The sequence below is a fragment of the Heptranchias perlo genome, chromosome 24, assembly GCF_035084215.1.
Source record: "Heptranchias perlo isolate sHepPer1 chromosome 24, sHepPer1.hap1, whole genome shotgun sequence".
NCBI classification, from domain to species: domain Eukaryota; kingdom Metazoa; phylum Chordata; class Chondrichthyes; order Hexanchiformes; family Hexanchidae; genus Heptranchias; species Heptranchias perlo.
The window spans coordinates 36,508,094-36,529,743 of record NC_090348.1 but is presented as its reverse complement, the minus strand read 5'-3'; the positions used below and the strand labels follow the sequence as shown (position 1 = coordinate 36,529,743).

The window sequence follows — 21,650 nt, the reverse complement described above, 5'->3', positions numbered from 1 at the left end:
TGTTATGTTACCAAGCCGGTATTTCTTAAGATAAATGTGACAAAATGTTTTCATTTGTGTAAAAAAAAGAAATATTACGAATTCTGCAATCTGAAATAAAAACAGAAAATGCTGGAAATATATATCAGGTTTATTATTATTTGGAAGAGAAAAGGCAGGTCCACATTCTGTGCTTAACTCCTCATCAGAATTCTTCTGACGAAGGACCTCAAACTGAAATGTAAACCTGTCTTTACTCCTTTAGTGCTGGACATACTGTGCACCTCCAGCACTTTCTGCTTTTACATCACAGAATATTTTGTTGTTTTGTGGATATTTGTATAATAGAAAGTCCACAGGGGCAAAATTTTCCGATTTTGATGGAAGTAGTAAATGTAGGAAATCTTCTCAATATGTTCAGAATGATGATAAACCCGCATATTTTAAGGTCTCAGTTAAAATAAACCAGGATTGTATTAACAGCCTCATTGTAAATCAATGTTACTGCCATCCAGATCTATTAAACCAAGAGGTGAGTAAAAATTGAACTCCTGCACTCCCAGGACATAGTGAGACTGCACATCATGAAATTGAGCACTCCCAATCTGTAATTTTCCATCTATTAATTGGATTCCATTAATCGATGGAATTTCACAGGATGGAGGTGCACAATTTCACATCATACATTCCCGGCGTCTGGGGGGAAAGCAGAAGAGGAATTTCCTTTTGAGGTGTGTAAATTCTGGCCTGCGAGTCCTAGCAACCTGGTCCGCAAAGTCTAGGCAGCTCAGTTTTATTTGTATTTCTATTTCTTACTGGCTTGTTTTTGTCCAGTTTGAGATCTGTTAGTTTCAGTAACTTGAAGTTATATTGATCAAAATTTTAGACGTGGGCAACTTGGCTAAATTAAAGAAAGACTGACTTGCATTTATATAGCGCCTTTCACAACCTCAGGACGTCCCAATGAAGTACTTTTGAAGGGTAGTCACTGTCATGAGTTGTAATGTAAATTCTAAACAATGAGTGTCCCATGAAGACAAAGAAACTTGGCATTCTTGTACTAAAGTCTAGAAACAATGAAGGTGAAATGCTTTCCTCATCATGTTCTTCCCCGACAAAGAGAATGTCCTAATTACTGGAACTTTCTTTTACTGTAATCCTTTATGATGTTCCTTTTAATCAATTTTGTAACAGCAGTCCTCCTGTTCCTTTCTACCCCTATCCAGGTCTTCCTTGCAGAGCTAAAGGGAAAGAATCAGTTCTTTGCCATTAAAGCACTGAAGAAAGACGTGGTGTTGATGGATGATGATGTGGAATGCACCATGGTTGAAAAAAGGGTTCTCTCACTTGCTTGGGAACATCCATTTCTCACTCATCTCTACTGCACATTCCAAACTAAGGTAGGATTTATTTTTTTAAGTAATTTTAAAAATAGATTGTAATTATCGCACTGGGTTGCATACTGTTAGCTGAGGAATACACAAAGAACAGGCAGTCCAGTGGTACAACATGCTGATTCAATAATGTACTGTGTTCTGGACTTCAACTCCTTTGATTCCCCATGTCGTGAATTCCTAAGCCTGGCAAGGTTTTCTTGCCTGATGGAGGGATGGAAAATCCAAAGACAATTCAATCCATATTTTCCTGGCACACTTGCTTATGGTTTAAGAACAGTATTAGGATAGGTCTAGGTATAATTCACCTGCCCATTCCTTCTGTCTGAACTTGATGACTAGCATGATGAGATCTAGGGAGGCATGAGAAAATAACTGGCAAAGTGGTTGGTTCGATGTAATATAAATAACTACATCAGATAAGAATGTCTTGATTATACTTGCACGGTGCCGTTAAATCAAGTGATTAAGTTACAGTTATTTCAGTGAGAACGATTACATGTTATTGTCATTACCTGTACAGATGACATCCCTTTAATGTAAGAATATGCATGTGAGTATAATCTTATGTATTTTTTTGTTTACCTTCTTGAGTATTAGTGAAGCCAGACATTTCGACCAATTCTGGTTATACCACATACTGAGTTCGTTAACACTTGCAGGTTAGACAAGTTTACAAACTGTGGACCTGAAATGGTCTTTAAATTACATATCAGTCTCATACTGATTTAAACTGGATGTTTGACATACAATTATAGGGGAACTGCATCTCATAAAAAACAAAATCAGTCATTTTTCCTGGCAAACTGTTGCAGCTGGTGATCACCATCCGTGTAAAGAAATGCTCCTGACATCTGTCCTAAACTTGCCCTTCACAACCTTTAGCTTGTACCCTCTTGTCCTCGTGCTCTGGCGTATCTGAAAGAATTGTCTTAGGTTTCTGTTCTCCATCCCATTAAGTATCATATATCTCAATAAGTTCCATCTGAAACATTTAATTTTGAGGCGGAAGAGCCCTTGTTTATCTAGTCGTGTTGTAAAGGAATCCTGCTTGTCACGTTCCTTTTCTCTTCTCTAAGGGGAGTGCCATTGATTTTCTTTTTTCAAAGTATTTTGGACTCAGTGACATTGATGTGTCTCATAGTGGTCTCTGACAGTGCAGTGCAACACTCCATTTAATTTTAGCTGATGGATACTGTGTAAAATGTCAGTAAATAAGTTGTTGTGTAAAAGCAGGTATTTAACCAGACACTGTAGACAATATCCATGCTACTAACTTATCCTTTTCTCCTCACCCTTATACCAGGCAATATCCTTATCCTTATACATGCTGATAATGGAACCTATTCAGCATGGCAGAGAGAGTTGGAGGGTGAAACTGGACGTGGGCTGGGACCCAAAACAGGCATGATCTCATCGGCCACCCGTTAAACGCCCCGCTCGATATTCAGTTCCACAGACTTCAATAGAACCTGAACATCGGCCGTCCGTTCTAACGGGCAGCAAACGTGATTCCGCCTATTTTGCATGTCTGGCCAAGTCCAGTTTCAGCCCCACGGAGTCTGATGTAGCATGGTTTTGTGTCCACAGTTTACTGTATGATGAGTTTGGAATCTCATCCATGTCGTCATGGGGAAATGCTGAGCAGAGTCAGGGCAGGGGGTAAAATCAGAGGGATTCACCAAACGCCGTTTTGCACACCTCCTAACAGCCATTTGAAGGCTGGTATATTTGCCTTCTCTGCCATTGATGGTGTGTGGCCCTGAGAACCCAAGAAAACAAAAGAAGCGAAAATACCTGAAAAGGGGAACATCTGAACTTCAAAAAATAATAGAAGGCATCCATTTAAATGGAATGTTACAATCAGTAGCCATACACTTGAATTTGGATAATGGTGCTTCTCATTCTTTGAAGTCCTTCACACCTACAAACAACTCTTGAGCAATTGGTCTGTATTTTGCAGATGCTACAAAATTCCATAGCAGTTTAGTTTATTCCATTAAAGTTTGGGGTCCCAGAGGAGGAACACTGTCGAAACAGACCTCCGTGTGTTGCATTGACCTCTTTATAAATTAATTCCTGCTGTTGCAAATTAAGGCCCATTAGAAGCTGGAGATCAGTGATCAATTGGGAGAAGGTATGGAATCCAACTCCATGTATTTAATTTCAAGTAGAGACCCCATGGCATCTGACAAGACCCACAGAAATGTGTGCCTCCAACCCTATCACGTCTTGGAGTTCCCCAACTTTATTCTTCATTGACAGCTGTCAAACTGCCCATATGTCATTGATGACACGCTCCTAAAGTAGAAGTACCCAAAGTAAGTCTCTGTGTACATGGACTCTTCTGGTAATTACATTCTTGGCCTCAGGGTTCATTTAGTTTTGTGGAATTTAACTGGGAAGCAGGATCTGTGGCTTTGATATGTGCTGGTTATTATGAGATTCCAGAATGAATCGATACTTGTAGATAAAAATGTTAGACAATAGAACAGACAACTCACATAAACAAGATAGATTCCTGAATAATTCACACCCTCAGATACAGCTTAATCGACATTTACCAACATAGTCCAAAGGCCAATGGATAATGCCAAAATTTCACTCTAATGTGATGGAGCGTTCCTCAGAGAAACATTCAAGTGGAACCATTTTGTAATAAAATAAAACTATTTACTTGTATTAATGCTATTAAAATGATAAATAACGCAAAGCATTTATTATTCAAGCTGCAAACTGCAGCGGTGAGTCATGCAAGGAAACACTGCCACCTAGGGATTTCATTTCCTCTGTTCCTGCACTGCATGCTGTGCTTTACAGAAAATTCTTTTGTGCGCTATTTTTACACTGTTGTTAACCCATTTAAAATGAACTCTAGCAAAGAGAATGTAACCTCCTGATGTCATCCCCTCCCCCACCCCCCAGTCTGTGAATAAACCAACTGTCTCTTCACTTACAGTCACGTGTGGTCACTTTATTTCCAGCTAAACACAAATCCATACTTGGACTATAACTCAGTGCAGGGATGCTTTTTCCTGCCAGAAGTGCCACATGTTATTGATTTTTTATATATTGCACCTTATTGATAAAAGAAACAAAGCTTTATACCATAATAAATCTGTACATCCTGCCTAAACGAAACTTCACTAGAATGACATTATGCAGTGGTTTATGTGAACTCAGTTAACACAAGGAATGATTACATCGAGAATAATGAATACCTGTCCATAATTATGTAAGGAACATTAGATACCAGAGAATGATTACATAAAGAATATTAAACACCTAAGGAGTGGTTGTGTCGTGAATACTGGTTACCCAGGAGTGATTGCATAGAGAATAATGGATAATTGAGGGGGATTTGTGAAGAATAAAGGATTTCTGGCAGTAATTACAAAGCAGATTTGTTTGTTTAACACAGACTTGCAAAGTGTTCAAATCTTCCAGGATATCTGCTATTGTATTTGTGACATTTGTTTGTTGTCGCTAAATATATATATATACACACAGTCAGGTCTGTGTGTAATAAAAGGCGTTTGCTAAGCTAAGAGTTCATTATATGCAGGAATACAAGTTTATTCAATTGGTGATGTCTTCATTGTATTCACTTGTTGTCCTTTTTGACATGCTATGGCATTTTTCAGTTCATTGTTACTTATGCACTACTAATTGCTTCGTATTATTTCTTTGTACTCGCACTCATTATTTAGTAGGGTGTTTACACAGTACAAAAAGAAAGACAATAGAAGACAACTGGATAGACAACCTAGTATTGGGCAGAAACAGAGATGATTCATTTAAGGAAGGAAAAAGAATGAACAGATACAGGGAGAGGAAATTTAAAATCAGAGCCTGTCCAAAGGGACTGATAAGGTTAAACCTCCACTTTCTGCGGCTATCCTTCTGGGCTGTCTCCGATTTAAGATACAACAATAATTTGCATTTATATCACTCCTTAATTAAGTAAATATTCCAAGGTGCTTCATGGAGCAGAAACAGATGCCAAACAGCAATGGAAGAGTTAGAAAAGTTAACCAAAAGTGTGGTCAGGGAGAAAAGTTTTGAGAACGCTTTTTAAAGTGGGAGAGAAATGGCAAGTTAGAGTAGTTTATGGCAGAGATTCCTGAGAATAGGGCTGGCACAGTAATGGTTCCATCAACAATGATGGACATGAGCTGAGACGTAGAGCTGGAAGATGTTGCAGAGATAGTACGGAGCATGGCTACGCAGGAATTTGTAGGCATGGACAAAGATTTTGAACTTTACACTTTGAGAGGTGGGACCAGGTGGAGGTCAGCGAGGACGGAAGTGATTGGTGAGTAAGGCTTACCGTGGAACGGGTTGTGAGCTGCGGAGTTTTGGATAAGTTGGAGTTTGCGTAGGATGGAACTTGGGAGGCCGGTGAGGAGGCTTTGGAAAAGTTGAGTCTGGAGGTAACTAATGGGCTTTAGCAACAGTAGGTGTGAGGTACATGAAAAGGAGATTTGAAATTGGAAAACAGATCATTATAATTTCTCCTGCTGAGCATTCGACACAACTAGCAAATCCCAAAAATTTGACAATAAAGAAGTCATTCAAAGTTATGAATTTGTTCTATGCATGCAGTATTTACACATGAGGATTTGAGGAATCATTGAAAAAATGTAGGTAGTTAACCGGTGATGGTATGTATGAAGTGCCGTTAAGTTTGTCTGAAAACATATACATCCAGAAGTTATCAAAAGTGCTTGTTTTGATACCTAACAGTTTCAACAGTACAATGAAATCTGGTGCTTGATCAGACCAAGGGGCTCAGCTTTCAATCTTTGCTTGAGGGACACATTCAAAAGGTTAGCAGGAAAAATAAACGGGCTAATTCATTGTTCAGAAACAAAACTTTGTTCATTGAATTTAGAGGGACTCTTATCTATCTGAAGTCATCCTTACAAAGAATAATTGATCTATTACAAACTTTCTCATCATACATATGGAAATATATTGTACTGTTAGTATGTGCCAATTATTGTACTTCACATTACTTCTTATAATTCTGAATAAGTTATTAATTGTTTTTGTTTATTATCCTCTGGTCTGTACGATAATGTCCATCTATTGAAAAGAGTTTGGGAGCATAGCATGAGACTTTGATAAATCCAGTGAAATGACTGGAAAGCTGAGATGTGTCGCCTGGCAGATTTCTAGGGGACTCCATTTCCAGCATTTTCTCACCTTAGAGATGGTCCAAGCTGGATTTTCAAAAAATACTGAAATTGATTTGATTGGTTCCCTTTTTCATTGATACCTTTTGTCAACTGGTCCTTTTTAAAAATGCTAGTAATTTTTCATCGGAATTCCATGTACACATTTACATTGATAGCTTCCCTACTTGTTCAGCTGTAATTTATTGCTGTTTTATGAATATGAATTTTTAAGCAATCGCATGCAAATTGTCCCGTATGATGCCCGATGATGCAAGGTGTGATGCCTTAAGTGTGACTGCCGAAGCATATGCTAGACATAAGACTTTGATTTATTTTTTTTATTTGAAAGATGTCTAGCGCAGCCGACGGACTATACAGGTGGCAGGTGAAACCAGGGGAGAAGAATTTGTCCTGAGAAGGTGGTGGTGGGCCTTCTTCTTGAACCACTGCAGTCCTTGTGGTGATGGTGCTTCCACGGTGGTGTTAGGTAGAGAATTTCAGGATATTAACCCAGCAATGATGAAGGAACAGTGACATACATCCACATCAGGATGGTGTCTGACTTGGAGGTGATGGTTTTTCCACAACATTGCTGCCCTTGCCCTTTTCAGTGATAGAGGTCACTGTCAAGTAAATTTGGTGAGTTGCTGCAGTGCATACTGTAGATAGTACATAATATATCCAGAGTATGCCAGTGATGAAGGAGGTGAATAGTGAGCCCTGCAGGGGCACCGATCAAGCAAGTTGCTCTGTCCTGGAGGATGTCAGACTTCTTGCGTGTTGTTGCAGGCTTGCACCTATCTAGACAAATAGTGAGTATTCCACCACATTCCTGACGTGAGCTTTGTAGATGTGGAGAGGCTTTGAGAGGTAAGCAGGTGAGCCACTTGTCATAGACTACCCAGCCTCTGCGTTGCTCTTGTACCCAGTGTTGATATGGATGGTCCAGTTAAGCTTCTGGTCAATGGGGACCCCCGAGAAATTGAGGGTGGGGGACTTGGCGATGGTGGTACTGTTTACGGTCAGGTTTTATACTGTATCTGAAGTGAATACACAACTAATTCAGCATGGCCAATCTGCAAGCAAGAAAGAACTTGCATTTATATAGCACCTTTGAGGACATCCCATAGCGCTTTACAGCCAATTAAGTACTTTTGAAGTGTAGTCACTATTGTAATGTAGTAAATGCGGCAGCCAATTTGCGCACTGCAAGCTCCCACAAACAGCAATGAGGTAATGACCACATAATCTGTTTTTTTTTAGTGATGTTGGTTGAGGGATAAATATTTGCCAGGACACCAGGGAGAACTCCCCTGCTCTTCTTAGAATCTGGCCAACTCTAATTGCCAAAATGAGATTAGATATTGAGCATTTTCAAATTCAGATTGACTTCCATTTGACGAGATGAATGAGGGATCTGCCTGTGCAGTTTGTAGGAGCTTCATATTCGGGCTTCTAATATTCTTCATGTATAGAACTATGTGTGTTGATCTTTCATATTTCTGCTTGCTACAGGAGAACCTGTTTTTTGTAATGGAATACCTGAATGGTGGGGACCTGATGTTTCACATTCAGAGTTGCCAAAAGTTTGAAGTACCAAGAGCAACGTAAGTGGATCTTTATTCTGAAGCTTTGTTTGATTACCTATGTAACAACTTGGCAGGATTTACCAATCCCAGAACATGCTTTAGGCAGCATTACCAAAACCTTACAACGAGAAACCCTGAAAAAGGAAAAGGCACCAAATAAAACTTAACCAAAAAGTATACCAAATATTGGCTGCATCTTAACATGTATCTTCAAAACTCTCAAAAGTTGAATGAACTTAAGATATGGTCCCAGCCAACAATGACATTCCTTTTCTTGATGCCTATAAAAGAAGTGATAAAACTGGGTAAGATTCTTTGGCTAAAGATTTCTTCATGCTGCTTGTGAATAGATCAAAAGAGTTAGAAATATGATTTAAGGCTCGTTGAGACTTTTAAGTCTTTCAGGAGATGCATCAAAGCCTTTCTTTTCTTTTGCCGCTGTTCACTTAGTGCTCCAGGCACTTTATTTGACCTGTTGAACGCCACACCATTTTTTTCTCCTTCAGTAACAGCAATGAGAAAATCAACTAGTCACTGCCTCTTGGGAACAAGTAGAATGTTTCCATTTATAAAATTGTCCTTAGACAAAATTTCCTTTATGGGGGTGGGGAGGGAGGGTTCTGAATGGTGCAGTGGGAATACGCATTGCCTTTTCACCCCTGTGACCTGGATTCAAATCCAGCCCACAGTGGTGGGTGAAACCTTCTCTGTTTTTTTGGCTGTAAGGGTTCTATGGCCCTGATATTTACAAGGAGATGGGAAGGGAGCTGGGAGCTGCATCGATAACGGCCCAGAAATGCGAGGAATGCGGAGGTCCTGCCGATTTAACGGGAGGACCTCATTTGAATTATTTTTGTACGTTTCCCGGCCGGCAGCTAGCCAGATTGAGAGGCTGGCCGGCTGTCGGGTGGGCAGACGTGTGGCACAAGGTGGCAGCCGGGGATCAGATAGGAAGGAGGGAGGGAAGGAGAGATCGTGGGGGTTGGGAGGTGGGGGAAGAGATCGCCGTGGGGGAGATCGCGGAGGGGGAGATCACGGTGGGGGGGGGGGGGGTGGAAGAGATCACGGGTCTGCCTGGAGATCGCGGGGGAGGGGCGATTGCGGAGGGGTCGGCCGATCGCGGGGAGGGAGGCCAAACGCGGCAGGTTAGCTTGATGGGGTCAGTGGGAAGCACTCCTGCTCCTTCTGGCCCACAAGCAATGCTAAAAAAAGCAATCTCGCTCAGACTGACTGCAGGATGGCTAGAAAAAAATTATACTGTTACAATTGGGGTGCTGTTCTGAGGCTAAAGTTTGAGGAACTTTGTTGGGACAGAATAGAGGGAGTTGTGCTCTAAATCAGATTGTGCAATACCTGTGGGGGTTTGGTTTGGGTCCCTGAAATAAACATCCTTCCATTTTCCAATACTAATATCCTTCACCTTAATGAGCACAAAATCTAGAAAAAAGAAAATCAAATGACTTCTCTTGTTGGGAGTTCTGCTTTCCACTGCTGCTTTTTGATCCCCTTCGTTAATGAACGGAAGGAAAGCACTCATTGAAAGGTTCTGTAAAAAGTCAGGCGTCCAATTTGTGCTGATGGGAAGGTTGTTACACAGGAACGCGGCCTGTTTTTGGACCAGCGTAACAGCCCGTTTCAATTTTTTTCCCTCTTTCCTGATGGTCAACACCCAGCCTCCCCTTGATGCTTTCCCTGCCTGGTGCAGTTAAAATCAGCAATTTGCCATGGGGAATTAGAATCTATTGGCCTGCTGTAGCATTGTCAGAGCTCCGAGACAACACACCACCTCACTACCTGCATTCATTGTGAATTCAATTTGGGGTAAAATCGCACTGTGCAGTATTCACTTTAACATGTTTGTGTGAAATTCCTCTGGCTTCTATTTTAATCCATGGCTTCTGAATTCTTTGTTAACGTACTTTCTGTAGTTGCAAAAAGCACTCCATAATTATCTACCACTTTCAGGGCAAAATGTGAATTTTAAAAGTAAAATAAGTCAGTGTGTGCCCTTGAGGCTGAATTTTCTGTGAAATCCATTTTGAAACTGCAAGACACCGCAGTTTTTATGTGTCCTTTATTTCATGAGTCCTCATTAGAATAATGAGCTCCTGGTATCACCCATGGCTCAGTTCATTTAACAATTGGTTGGCAGCAGGGTGGCATAGTGCACTAAAGCCCCAAAGCACTGTGTGATGGAGTGGTACAGAGAAGAATTGGACTCGTTGTCAGCCTCAGGCTCATTGGGAGGGAGGTAAATCTCTAAATTCTAATGCAAACCAGTACCTTTTTTAGCTTTTTTTTTACAGCATTGTGCTGATGGTTTCATAGATGTACCTACTACACCTCTCGATCTCTCTACTGACCAGCATGATGCTCAACTGTTCCATAGTTGGTTTTGCTTCCCTGCTCACACATTCATTATTCTAAACATACATTTTTTTAATTGGCAAATCTCTCTCTCATCCCTTCAGTCCCTTTCTCTATCAAATATCTATCCAGTTCTATCTTGAATTTGCCAGCAGTATCTGCCTCACTGAGTAATCTGTTCCATGTATTCACTACCCTCTGTGTAAAGTAGTTGAATCTAAACAACTCACACCTTTTTGATTCTCTTGCCAGGATTATTAAGGCACCCAAATTCTTTAAAAATATGATTCGGCCCTGATAGGCAAGAGGGTAAAGGCATTCAGTATCATTTTCAGCAGTCCAGACCAGGAGGTGCTTGGTTGTGTTCCTAGTTAGTGCTGAGTTGGCTGATCTCAGCCTGAGTGACAATCAGGAAGCTACGATTGGACTCATTGCTCCATGTTAGAGATGGGGAAAATTGGCCAGTCTCTACCCAATGATCCTTGCTGGAAAATGCACATGTGGATGTCGGGTAAAGGTAGTCTCAGGCTCGGCTGGTTTGCCCTCACAATCGAAGAGGCCACTGACAGTCACATATGAAGAATGGCTACTTTGGTGAGGTACTGGAAAGAAAAGAAAGAACTTGCATTTTTATAGTGCCTTTCATGACCTCAGAACATCCCAACGCACTTTACAGCCAATGAAGCACTTTTGAATTGTAGTCGCTATTGTAATGAAGGAAACGCAGCAGCCAATTTGCGCACAGCAAGGTCCCACAAACAGCAATATGATAATGACCAGATCATCTGTTTTTAGATATTGGTTGAGGGATAAATATGGCCAGGACACAGGGAGAAATCCCCTGCTGTTCTTCGAAATTGTGCCATGGGATCTTTTACACCAACCTGAGAGGGCTTCAGTTTACTATCTCATCCGAAAGACAGCACCTCCAACAGTGCAACACTCCCTCGATATTGCACTGGTACCAGCTTAGATTTTGTGCTCAAGTCCCTGGAGTGGGACTTAAACCCATAATCTTCTGATTCAGAAGCAAGAGTGCTACCAACTGAGCCACTGCTGACACTGTCACAGAATCTCATCAGTGCTTGTAGTACCGTGCCCCACTGTGTAAGTGTCTTCAGAAGAGCAGAATAGAAAACTGTCACATAACAAACTAAGTTCTGTAATAAGAAAGAGAAGGACAGGGGATGATGGCTGTTGAAGATCAGTTAAAGAGAAGGAGATCATACTGGTGATAGCAGGATAATATGTATTAATCATATTCTTTCAGATATTGCCTATGTTAAACTTTCTCATGGAAATATATTTCATTCCAGGTTTTATGCTGCAGAAATCATTTGTGGCCTCCAGTTTCTTCATGCCAAAGGCATTATTTACAGGTACTTGAGATGCAAGAAAGCACATTTTGCTATATAACTTCTTGATTTTATTTGGAGATTAAACATTGTGAACGAAAACACATCCAACAAGCATAAGCCGAGAAATTTGTTTGTGTACAAAGATCGCTTCCCTTTGTCCGAGGTGCTAACCTGTTTAAAAGAAACTGGTTAACTTCCCTGTTAAAATAGGAAATACCATACAATGTGTTAAGAGTAATTATGCTAATACTGCAAACCATCATTTCTAGGCTTTAGTGGTGGTTGCAGAAAGTATGGGGGTGAAATTTGTCTTGGGCAGTGGTGTAAAACAGACAATAGTGAATCAGCAGCACATGTTACACTACGGCCAAGAAAAGAAAATCAGGCGGGTTGTAAAATGGGCGGCCGATTCGCTATCGGCTATTTTGTGGTACTGCCCAAGCGGAATTTCACCTGTATGTATTGTCTAACTTTATTTACTTGTGTTGTGGGGGCGGGGGGAGATATTAAAGGCACTTAATCAAAATATTGATTTCAAAATACCCAATTGCAACAAATCAGTGTATACAGTATCTCACAATCCGGGCATGTTGGGGGTCCGCCTGGCAGGAACCTGGGCAGTCACCTGGGCAGTGCGGATTGCCCGCCCATTATAGAACCCACCCAATATCCATTGCATTGAAATCAATGGAACGAAAATTGGGTGGGTTCTATAAAGAAATGTTCAACCCGTCCCCTGTTCAGAAAATTCTAGATATATAAATAAAATGTGGGAAAGACACAGCAGATCTGACCACATCCAAGAAAGAGGAAAGATGGGTCAATGCTTCAGAGACAGACCTTTGATCAGAATCCTGACCTAAAGCTGTCTTTCAATCTCCAGGTGGACCGGATGAACCTGCTGTAACATCCGGCATTTTCTGCTTTTATTTCAGATTTTCATTTTTTTTTAAATCCAAGAGGATCACCATTAATGATTCTAATCTGAAACTAAGTCAGTTTGCCCTGATGCAAAGCTTCACGGATTGGTTTCCATTACTCTACTCTTTTGTAATTTGACCCCCACATCTGTATGCTATTTTCTCTAATTCTGCTGCATACAATAATCATTTTAACCCGGCCCTATTGCCAGGAGAGTTTCTGTTCTTCCCAATTTTGTAAAATAATTCTTGTTAAACGAGCTGCAAAGCTAAAGCACAAAATTTAAATGTATTTTGGAGATAGCATGGCCTGTTAGTGTTCAGAGCACTGCATTATAGTGGGGTCCAATGCATGTTCCTGCTCTGCTATTTACAACATGAGGAGTAAGTGCTGTAAAAGAGCGGAATAAATATTTGGTTGGGAATGCAATTGGTGATTGTAGGGATAGATATATAGTATAAGATAATCAAATACTCTATGTCATACAATGGTTCCTAAGGTGCTTAGGTGGAGAGCATGTTGTATGTAAAGACAAGTACACCAAGGTTGAATATCTCAAGATGTGAGGATGGATGAATGCTTTGATATTTTGCTTAATTACCTTTCAGGATCAATCAGTAACTTGTGCAGAGGCTTCTTTCAGGAGATTAAGGGGGTGGGGTACAGGCCATCATATGATAGATTGTGCATGGACTGTGGAAGGAGCCAGCTCGATGGGCAGAATGGTCTTATAAGGGTAAATTTTCTGATTTTGCCACCCCCACTCGGAGCCTCGCCCGCCAGAAGGTGAAAATCTGAAAATCACATGTGAAAATTTTCCTAATGTGCAGTCCTGGTGGGCAAGGGTCTGTGTCAGGAGCGCTCAATCAGAAAATTTACCCTTCAGTAGAGGCTGAAGGCAACCTGGGCCACCATCATGTTTTTTTTTGTAGCAATTTCCAAAGTGGCACTTCCCAAGAATGCAGTAGCATTGGCAAAGAATGCATTTTACCTCCCGTCCATCAGTAGGGAATGGTATGTGGTGCCTGGAATAGGCTGAGGACTTGAAAAAAGGGAGAGAAACACTTCAAATTGTTGGGAAGGAATAAAAAAAATTAAATTTGACATTTATTTTAGCAGTTCTAGTCTCTCATATTCCCTAACTTATTAGTCGTCCCAATATACATTATCAAAGGTAGATTTAGTACAGAGCTGGAAAAATTAGTGCATGTTTATATTCTTCTCTGTATGTGTATGTATCTGTGTGTCTATATGTATCGGTATATGCAAATGTACTTGTATGTGTACGTACCTGAATATACATATGTATGTATATATTAATATATATAGGTATATCCCATGTGTATGTATCCACGTATATTTATGTGTGCAGATGTTCATATTTCAGCACTGAATACTTACATTTCTAATGTTTTTTTAGAGACCTGAAGTTGGACAATGTTCTGCTGGACAGAGATGGCCACATTAAAATTGCAGATTTTGGCATGTGTAAAGAGAATATTCTTAATGATGCAAGGACGAGCACATTTTGTGGAACCCCTGATTATATAGCTCCAGAGGTCAGTGTGTCTGTTAACACTGAAGTTTATCGTGACCACAATTATTAGTAAATACTCACAAAGGTTATTATAGTTTAGTCAAAAAAATCAACAAATCTATTGTGGAATAGATTACCATCTAATACGTACTGAATAAACTGGAAGGTATGGATCTAAAAGCAGAAAATCTTAATACATAGCAGGTCAGACAACATCTGAAAGAGAAAGATGGGGACACGTTTCAGTAGAAATCCTTCATCCAGAACTGGTATGATCACATTCGCTAAACTTACTCTAAGTAATGGAGGAATAAATTGTTAGTCCGTAAAAGATTACAATTTAATTAAAGACAAAATTTAAATGGCAGCCTTGACAGTTGCACAGGTACGACATGACTTTTGGTGTAGCTATTAATGCTCGAGGGCTGATATTAAACTGAGAGCACTACATATTGGACAGGCCTGCCTGATACACTGACGGTTTTATCCTTTACAGTACAGTGGCAAATCTTCTGAAAGAGTTTTTATAGCTGTGTATATAGCTTACTTTTTGCATACTAATATACAACATACACTGATGTGGACAGACTGAACAGAATGTTAGGTACTCAATAGCATGATGCTTTTAAAAAGACATCATGGTCCAGATAACATGACTATCTGAACAGCTGTTTATAAATAAAAGAAGTGCAGTAAGATTTTGTTTTTATTGGGAAGCCTAAGTGCAGCACACCACAGAGGGTGAAAGGAATAAAAGACAAGAGAAGGAAAATCAAGAAGTTGTGGTTAGTTGACACTAACTTTGGGTTTTAAAAGCGTTTACATTGTGGGGGGCAGGGCTGATCGATGGGGAACGACAAGTAATTTGAATTTAGGAAGAACAAGAGAGGAAAGTTCAGAGGAGCAATGACCCCATTATGGTATTAATAAAATAGAACATTGTGATACTCGCTATATCAGGTCAGAACCTCAGAAAGGAGACAGCTAATCTTAGCAGTTCGTCCATCGGCAGCAGTTCCACAGCGCTAGCAAGAATTGGCATCCTTCTCAGTTCAGGGTGCCAAACTGGATTAGTCAGTCATGTCAAAATCCAGTACTAGCAGGAAGAACATTAAATGATAGACTTTTCCTAACAGATCGAAGCAATGACTAATATCCTTTGTTAAAAATCCAATTCATTTCTCGTTCTTCAGGTGAGATGCTAAACCGAGACTCGGGCCCTGAAATTCTGCGTGCGTTTTCCCCATCCCCCGCTGTAACTCCGGCAGGAGAATCGACAGAACCCCCTGGAAAAAGGCGTAAATGACCATTTACATTATTTCGCCAGTGTCCTGCTAAAGTCATGGCGGGAGACTGGTGATAGCCCCACAGAACCTTGGGGTCCCAGTCTTTCTGATCCTGTGGTTCAGCTGAATGTTTCGAATCCCAATGCACTAATCAAGGAAGAGCAGAATGCTCTCCAGTTGTCCTGGCCAACATTCCTCCCTCAACTAAAACCACCAAAAACAGATTAGCAAGTCATTCATCTCATTGTGGAATCTTGTGCAAAATGGCTGCTTCATTGGTAAACATAACAACAGTCACTGCACTTCAAAGTAATTCGTTGTACATGAAGTGTTTTGAGACGTTTCTGAGAGATGTGATAACATGCTATCTTCATGCAAGAATTATTCTTTCTAAAAATGAAGCATTTTACATTAAGAACAATCTTAATTTTACACACAATTGCATTACATTTTTACATTAAGAACAATCTTCCCTTTTTGGTAACGTTCCCCAATAAACAACATTAAGTGTGGATGGACCAGAATCAAAGATTATGGATGGCAAGGCTCTGAACTTGATGGTTCAGATACATTCCCTGTAGGTTTGGCTGTCTGACACCAAAGACCTTTGCTGATACTACCGATAAAAAGCATGGTGTGTTCTGTAAGTTCTGATCGTATGTATCTACCATTCTAAAATTCTTCCCCTGTGCAGATCCTGCTGGGACAGAAGTATAGTACATCCGTGGACTGGTGGTCATTTGGAGTTCTCCTCTATGAGATGCTGATCGGCCAGTCTCCTTTCCATGGTGGTGATGAAGATGAGCTCTTTCAATCCATCCGCACAGATGACCCTGTCTACCCCCGTTGGCTGGGCAAAGAAGCAAGAGACATTCTAGTCAAAGTAAGAGCTCCCTTAAATATGTTTTCTCTTTTTTAATGGTGTGAGTACTCAGCCTCCCTTAATATCCCAAATAAATCCTGATGTCAATATAGTACTGGCTCCCCTTCATTAAAAATGAATGCATGCATTTTCATTTATTATTAACTCTACTATGCCCTAGCCCATGATTTAAGATAGATTTGTCTACAGAGCTGAAGTTTCAGTATCTTGTAATTACAATTGTCTTCTGTATGAAGTTCAGACTAACCAAGTGTATGTGCTAGAAAATGCAATTTGATATTTAATGTATTTAATTTTATATAGTGGGGATGGAGGTGAGCGTCCATGCAGTCTGTGTGCGTGCAGTGCTGATCTGACCTCTGCTCTTCAATCCAGTTTCTGACAACGATAGAGCCAGGGACAAGGGTCAGGAGCACTGAGATGCTCTTCTACGCAAAGAGTGCTTTATAAGTGCTTTAAAACAAAACATCCACAGCGCGGTTCTCCCCTACTCATTTAGTTGGTAAATACAGTGAGGTGTGGATTTTTTACCTATACAGACCAGAAAGGTCTTGGGTCCGATCTCTATCTTGACCTGAGTTAGTTGCTCTCAGCCATGGCAGCAGTTGCAGTGCCATAGTTGGTTTTGAAGTCCCTGGGCGAGGGAAGGGAGTAATCAGCCATGGTTTCTGCTCCTGATCAGTGTCCACTGACTACTGCTGGAAGGTGCTCATTGGATGAGGATTGTGTTCAGCTGTGATGCTCCACACAGTCAAATAGCCTTCTGATACTCACTGTCCCGGCTTACACATGAAGAATGGCCACTTTGATGACGAATGAGGGGCACCACAGCATGAGCCATCGCCCTCAGGAATTAAAGGGAGCAAATGACAGGGGGGTAAAAGATCTTTTAAAAAAGTGTTATCGGGTAATATTTTCAAAAAGAACAAATCAAACCACAGGCATTAAAGTTTTAATACTGCACAGTTTATGTTTTTTATGTCCTATATGAACAAATGTTTTTCAATAAACTCAATAAAGTATATGGTTGGCTGAACTTACATATGTTATTGTTGAAAACCAAGGTGTATTGCAGATAGATAAAATGATTCATGTTTGCCTGTTTCAGCTTTTTGTTAGGGAGCCAGAGAGAAGACTTGGTATAAAAGGAAGCATTCGACAACATGCCTTTTTCCGAGATATTGACTGGCAGGCACTGGAAAACAGGGAAGCGGAGCCGCCTTTCAAACCCACGGTGGTAAGATAATGGCTTGATTTGAGTTAGTTTTTCCTTTGTTTTTTTCCCCCCCTCTGTTTTCACATCACATTCGCTTTCTTCTCCAGTTATTTTTTCCCATTGTGTTAGTAAATCTCACAATGAGGTTAAATAGAAAATACCAATTAGAATTTTCACTGAAGGCTATCATTACAAAATGATCCAAAAGTGTGAGCACTATTGGTCTTTCTTGTTTGAATGTACTGTTTTAAACCAGCCCTTTGTTATACTGTTCAGTTTATGCACAAAGCCACAGGCACTGCAGGATGACTCACAGGAGCTGACTGAGAACAGAAAGCACCAGAAAATGGCTGCAAACTGGGAAGTAGCAGTTCCTTGTTTTCAGTCGTTCCCTCTAATCAATGGTGAAAGGCAAAACAGTGACAACTGTGCCTATGCTTCGCTCGCAAAGGGAGGGGAGGCAGATGGTTCATTCGGGCAGGTGTTGAAAAGGGCTGCTATAACCTTTAGAAACCTGACTGAACTGGACCCACGAAGGATTGTGAACGAGACTAATGGTCATCGGGTAATCAGGGGCAGAGTGCATTCTAAAGGCCAGTTAATGCTGTGATCGCAGATTTACATGAGAAGTGACTTTGCAGCTGGTGCTGCAGGTCAGAGCCACATGTATTAAACACAGCAAACATCATTCTGACCCTCAACTGAAAGAAGGCAGCAACCCTCACTGCTGCACTTGTCTGTGTGTCTGCAGTGCGGGTTTTCACACATCAGACTACAGATTTCAGTGGTAAATCACAAGTCAGTGCCGTATCACATCACACAAGGTAACTTTATTACGATCAATACCAATTCACCCTATTTCGGTATCTGCTTGCTTTATTGCACAGCAGCTGTTTCTCTGTCTAATTTAACCGGTTTGAACTTGTTATTTGCATTACCGAATAGATGTCTCCTTTTGAATACCAACAATCAATATTATTATATATGTATTCCTCCTCCCACCAGCCCAGTCAGTGAACTGACCTGGGGTGGCTCTCTGTATAAGCCCTAGGGGAAATCACATTCAGATATGGGTTGGGGCTGGGGGATCAAAACTGTTAACTTGTTCTGGTGTGAACAATTTGGTTTAACACACATATAAAAACACATTGAAGATTGACCTGATGCATCTATGATGTGACCTCGTTAATCTTTAGAATCCGAGCTGGAAAATTAGCCATTAGAGACACATTTCCTCCATTTTGGCCTCACTTCCAAACTTCCAGTGGGACCCGGAAGGCAGAGGAAAATGAGTTAAAAATGTTTGAAGGTTAAAAACATTAAAGCTACAATAAAAATAGCAGATACAGGAAATGGAGAAGAAGAGAAAAAATGGAAGACGGGCTGAGCAAAAGTGTTCATGAAATTTTTATTTAATTTTGTTTATTTTAGTTGTATAGGGTTAATGTTACAATAATAAAGTTTCTTCTGAGATCTGAGCAGCTTTAATTTTAGTGTTTCTTTCAGTGTTGCAGATTGTGAGTTGAAAACCTAAAAAAATAATCAGCCCAATGAGACTGGATTTTCTTAGTCTCAAGGTTAAAAGGAAAAGAACAGCTATATCAGAGCTGTGCAGTCTCCTCACACAGTCTATCTCCCAGAAGTTGTTTATGCGGACTTCTATTTTCCAGTCCTTTGAAAATCAAGCAGGGCCGTTAGAACTCTGCATGCAAATATAAATAGAGTAAAAGAATAGGAAGTTGAAAGAACTTGTGTGACATTTAGAAGGACTAGTCATGGCAAACATACCAGGGTCATGGAGTGATCTTGAAAGACCGAGAAAACTAAAGTGTCCACATTACTGAGAACATAAAAAACATTAATTGATGTATTGCCTCAGTTTGAACTACGTCATCAAATCTGCATGAACCTCTGAAAATAGCAAACACTTCTACAATGATGGTTAAAACTTATTGCATTGTATTTTCTTAAAATAGCATATTTTCATGAATGCAATCACAAGTTGGCCCATTGTTCTTGTTCATTAAGCCATCTGTTGATGTAGCTAAAGATGTCCATATTTGGATTTTCCCCAAGTTTGCAAACGTTCTCAATATCTCCAGATTACTGGATCTCCTAGACAAAAAGTTCCATATTCCCTGAACTACAAAGAAATTTGACTCCTGAAATTCAAAGTCTAGAGTTTCTGCCCATTGACTATGAATGGTATACTTCCATCCCTAATGTTCCCAAGACCACCCAAAAAATGGCCCCCTCACACCTAAATGTTCTTGTCTACTAAACTTACAAATGAAATTTATCTATCTGTACTTGCACTTTCCTGAAGGGTTTTGATAGGGTGAATAGGGAAAGGTTATTACTTCTGGCTGAGGAGTCTGTAATGAGGGGGTCATCAATTAAAACATTTTCACCAAGAGAGAAAGAAGAAAGATTCGGAGAAATTTCTTTACGCAGAGGGGTTTTTGGAGAATGGAATGCTTTGCCACAGGGAGTAGTTGAGGCAAAAACCACTACATATTTTTCACCTCCGTCCATCAAACCTTCCCTCCAAACAAATGTCTGCCCACAAAATTGGTCACCCCCGCCCCCAGCTCTCAAATGCAAGCACCCTCCAATTGCACTTGTTCAGGGGTCTCTCAACATTGCGACCAGAAATTCAGGCATAGCAGGAAACAAAGTCATTTCTATGGTCTTTTAATTGCAATTTGTTTTCAAATTTATACTTGCTGAGACCAGCTCTGTATTATCTTTTTTTAACACATTTTTATGGCAAAGTATAAGTCACGTTAAAAATTGAAAAGCTTCCCCGATTGCAGGTTCTTAAACATGCTGCACCTGATGTGCATGAATGATGGTTAAATGAGTGGAAACTTTAAATTTTAAAACTCAAAGAAGAAATATACGGGTGAGGGTTCGTCATTTCCTTGGTCTCTAATTGTTTCCATTGATTTATGCCAATTTACGCCCATTTTGAGTTCGGGTGTGTTCTAATGAGATTGAGAGGATGCGTGGGCATTTTTCGACATCGACAAAATGGACGCAGCTTTGGGTGCAACTTACAGGTTGCGCCCACAGAGGAAACTCCAGGCCATTAAATCAAAGCCTTGTCTGCCCTCTCAAGTGGATGTAAAAGATCCCATGGCACTATTCAGAGAAGAGCAGGGGATTTCCCCCCGTGTTCTGGTCAACATTTATCACTCAACCAACATCATTAAAAAAACAGATTATCTCTACTGTTTGTGTGATCTTGCTGTACGCAAATTGGCTGTTGCGTTTCCCTACATTACAACAGTTACTACACTGTATATAATAGGCTGTGAAACACTTTGGAACATTCTGAAAGGCACCAAACAAATGCAAGTTAGTTCTTTCTTTCTTGCTTGCTTTCTTGTGATTGCAAATGTGCAGACTAGTTAAAAGAAAAATTCACTGCTCCCATGACCCCAGTGGGGAGGCTCAAAGGTTATGTGGGCTGATCAGAAATAATACAGCTTGATAGATGTTATAATTTAACATTCAATGAAATGAAGATAAAACCTGATTCCAAATTAGAAGGAATGAAAGACACACACTGCCATTTTTATGCTGGCTGTTATGTAATTTTTTTTAGGGTGAGTTTTTGTGGTTGGCAAGAATGTTTGGTACTGGGGATCTTTGAATTTACAGCATCCATCAAACATTCCTAGGTCAGATATAGCACAGGCCAGACACAGAACAAAGCTCCATCTTTATCTATTGAAAGGTTGAAGTAGTGAACGAGAGAACTCATGCAAAAGTCATGATATCCAGTTCAGATCACAAGGGGGTCCTATTGTAAAAACTCCCGGGTTATGCTATCATTTAACTAGATTTTGAGCAATACTGTCACACTCCTGAATATAAGATACTCAGATCATTTACAGGAGTGATCTACTACAGACCCGAAACTTATAACAGTCAT

At 40.3% G+C, this 21,650-nt stretch overlaps 1 protein-coding gene across 3 annotated transcripts in view; it reads left to right on the top strand.

The window, feature by feature from the left end:
• prkcq (protein kinase C, theta) overlaps nucleotides 1-21,650 on the top strand; it is a 108,702-nt gene that overhangs the window by 82,074 nt on the left and 4,978 nt on the right. For all 3 annotated transcript variants that reach the window (XM_068005101.1, XM_068005102.1, XM_068005100.1), the window contains 6 exons: nucleotides 1,206-1,379; nucleotides 8,069-8,160; nucleotides 11,826-11,888; nucleotides 14,209-14,347; nucleotides 16,306-16,494; nucleotides 17,603-17,731. In XM_068005101.1, coding sequence (XP_067861202.1) covers nucleotides 1,206-1,379; nucleotides 8,069-8,160; nucleotides 11,826-11,888; nucleotides 14,209-14,347; nucleotides 16,306-16,494; nucleotides 17,603-17,731 — 786 coding nt within the window. The remainder of the gene's footprint in view (nucleotides 1-1,205; nucleotides 1,380-8,068; nucleotides 8,161-11,825; nucleotides 11,889-14,208; nucleotides 14,348-16,305; nucleotides 16,495-17,602; nucleotides 17,732-21,650) is intronic.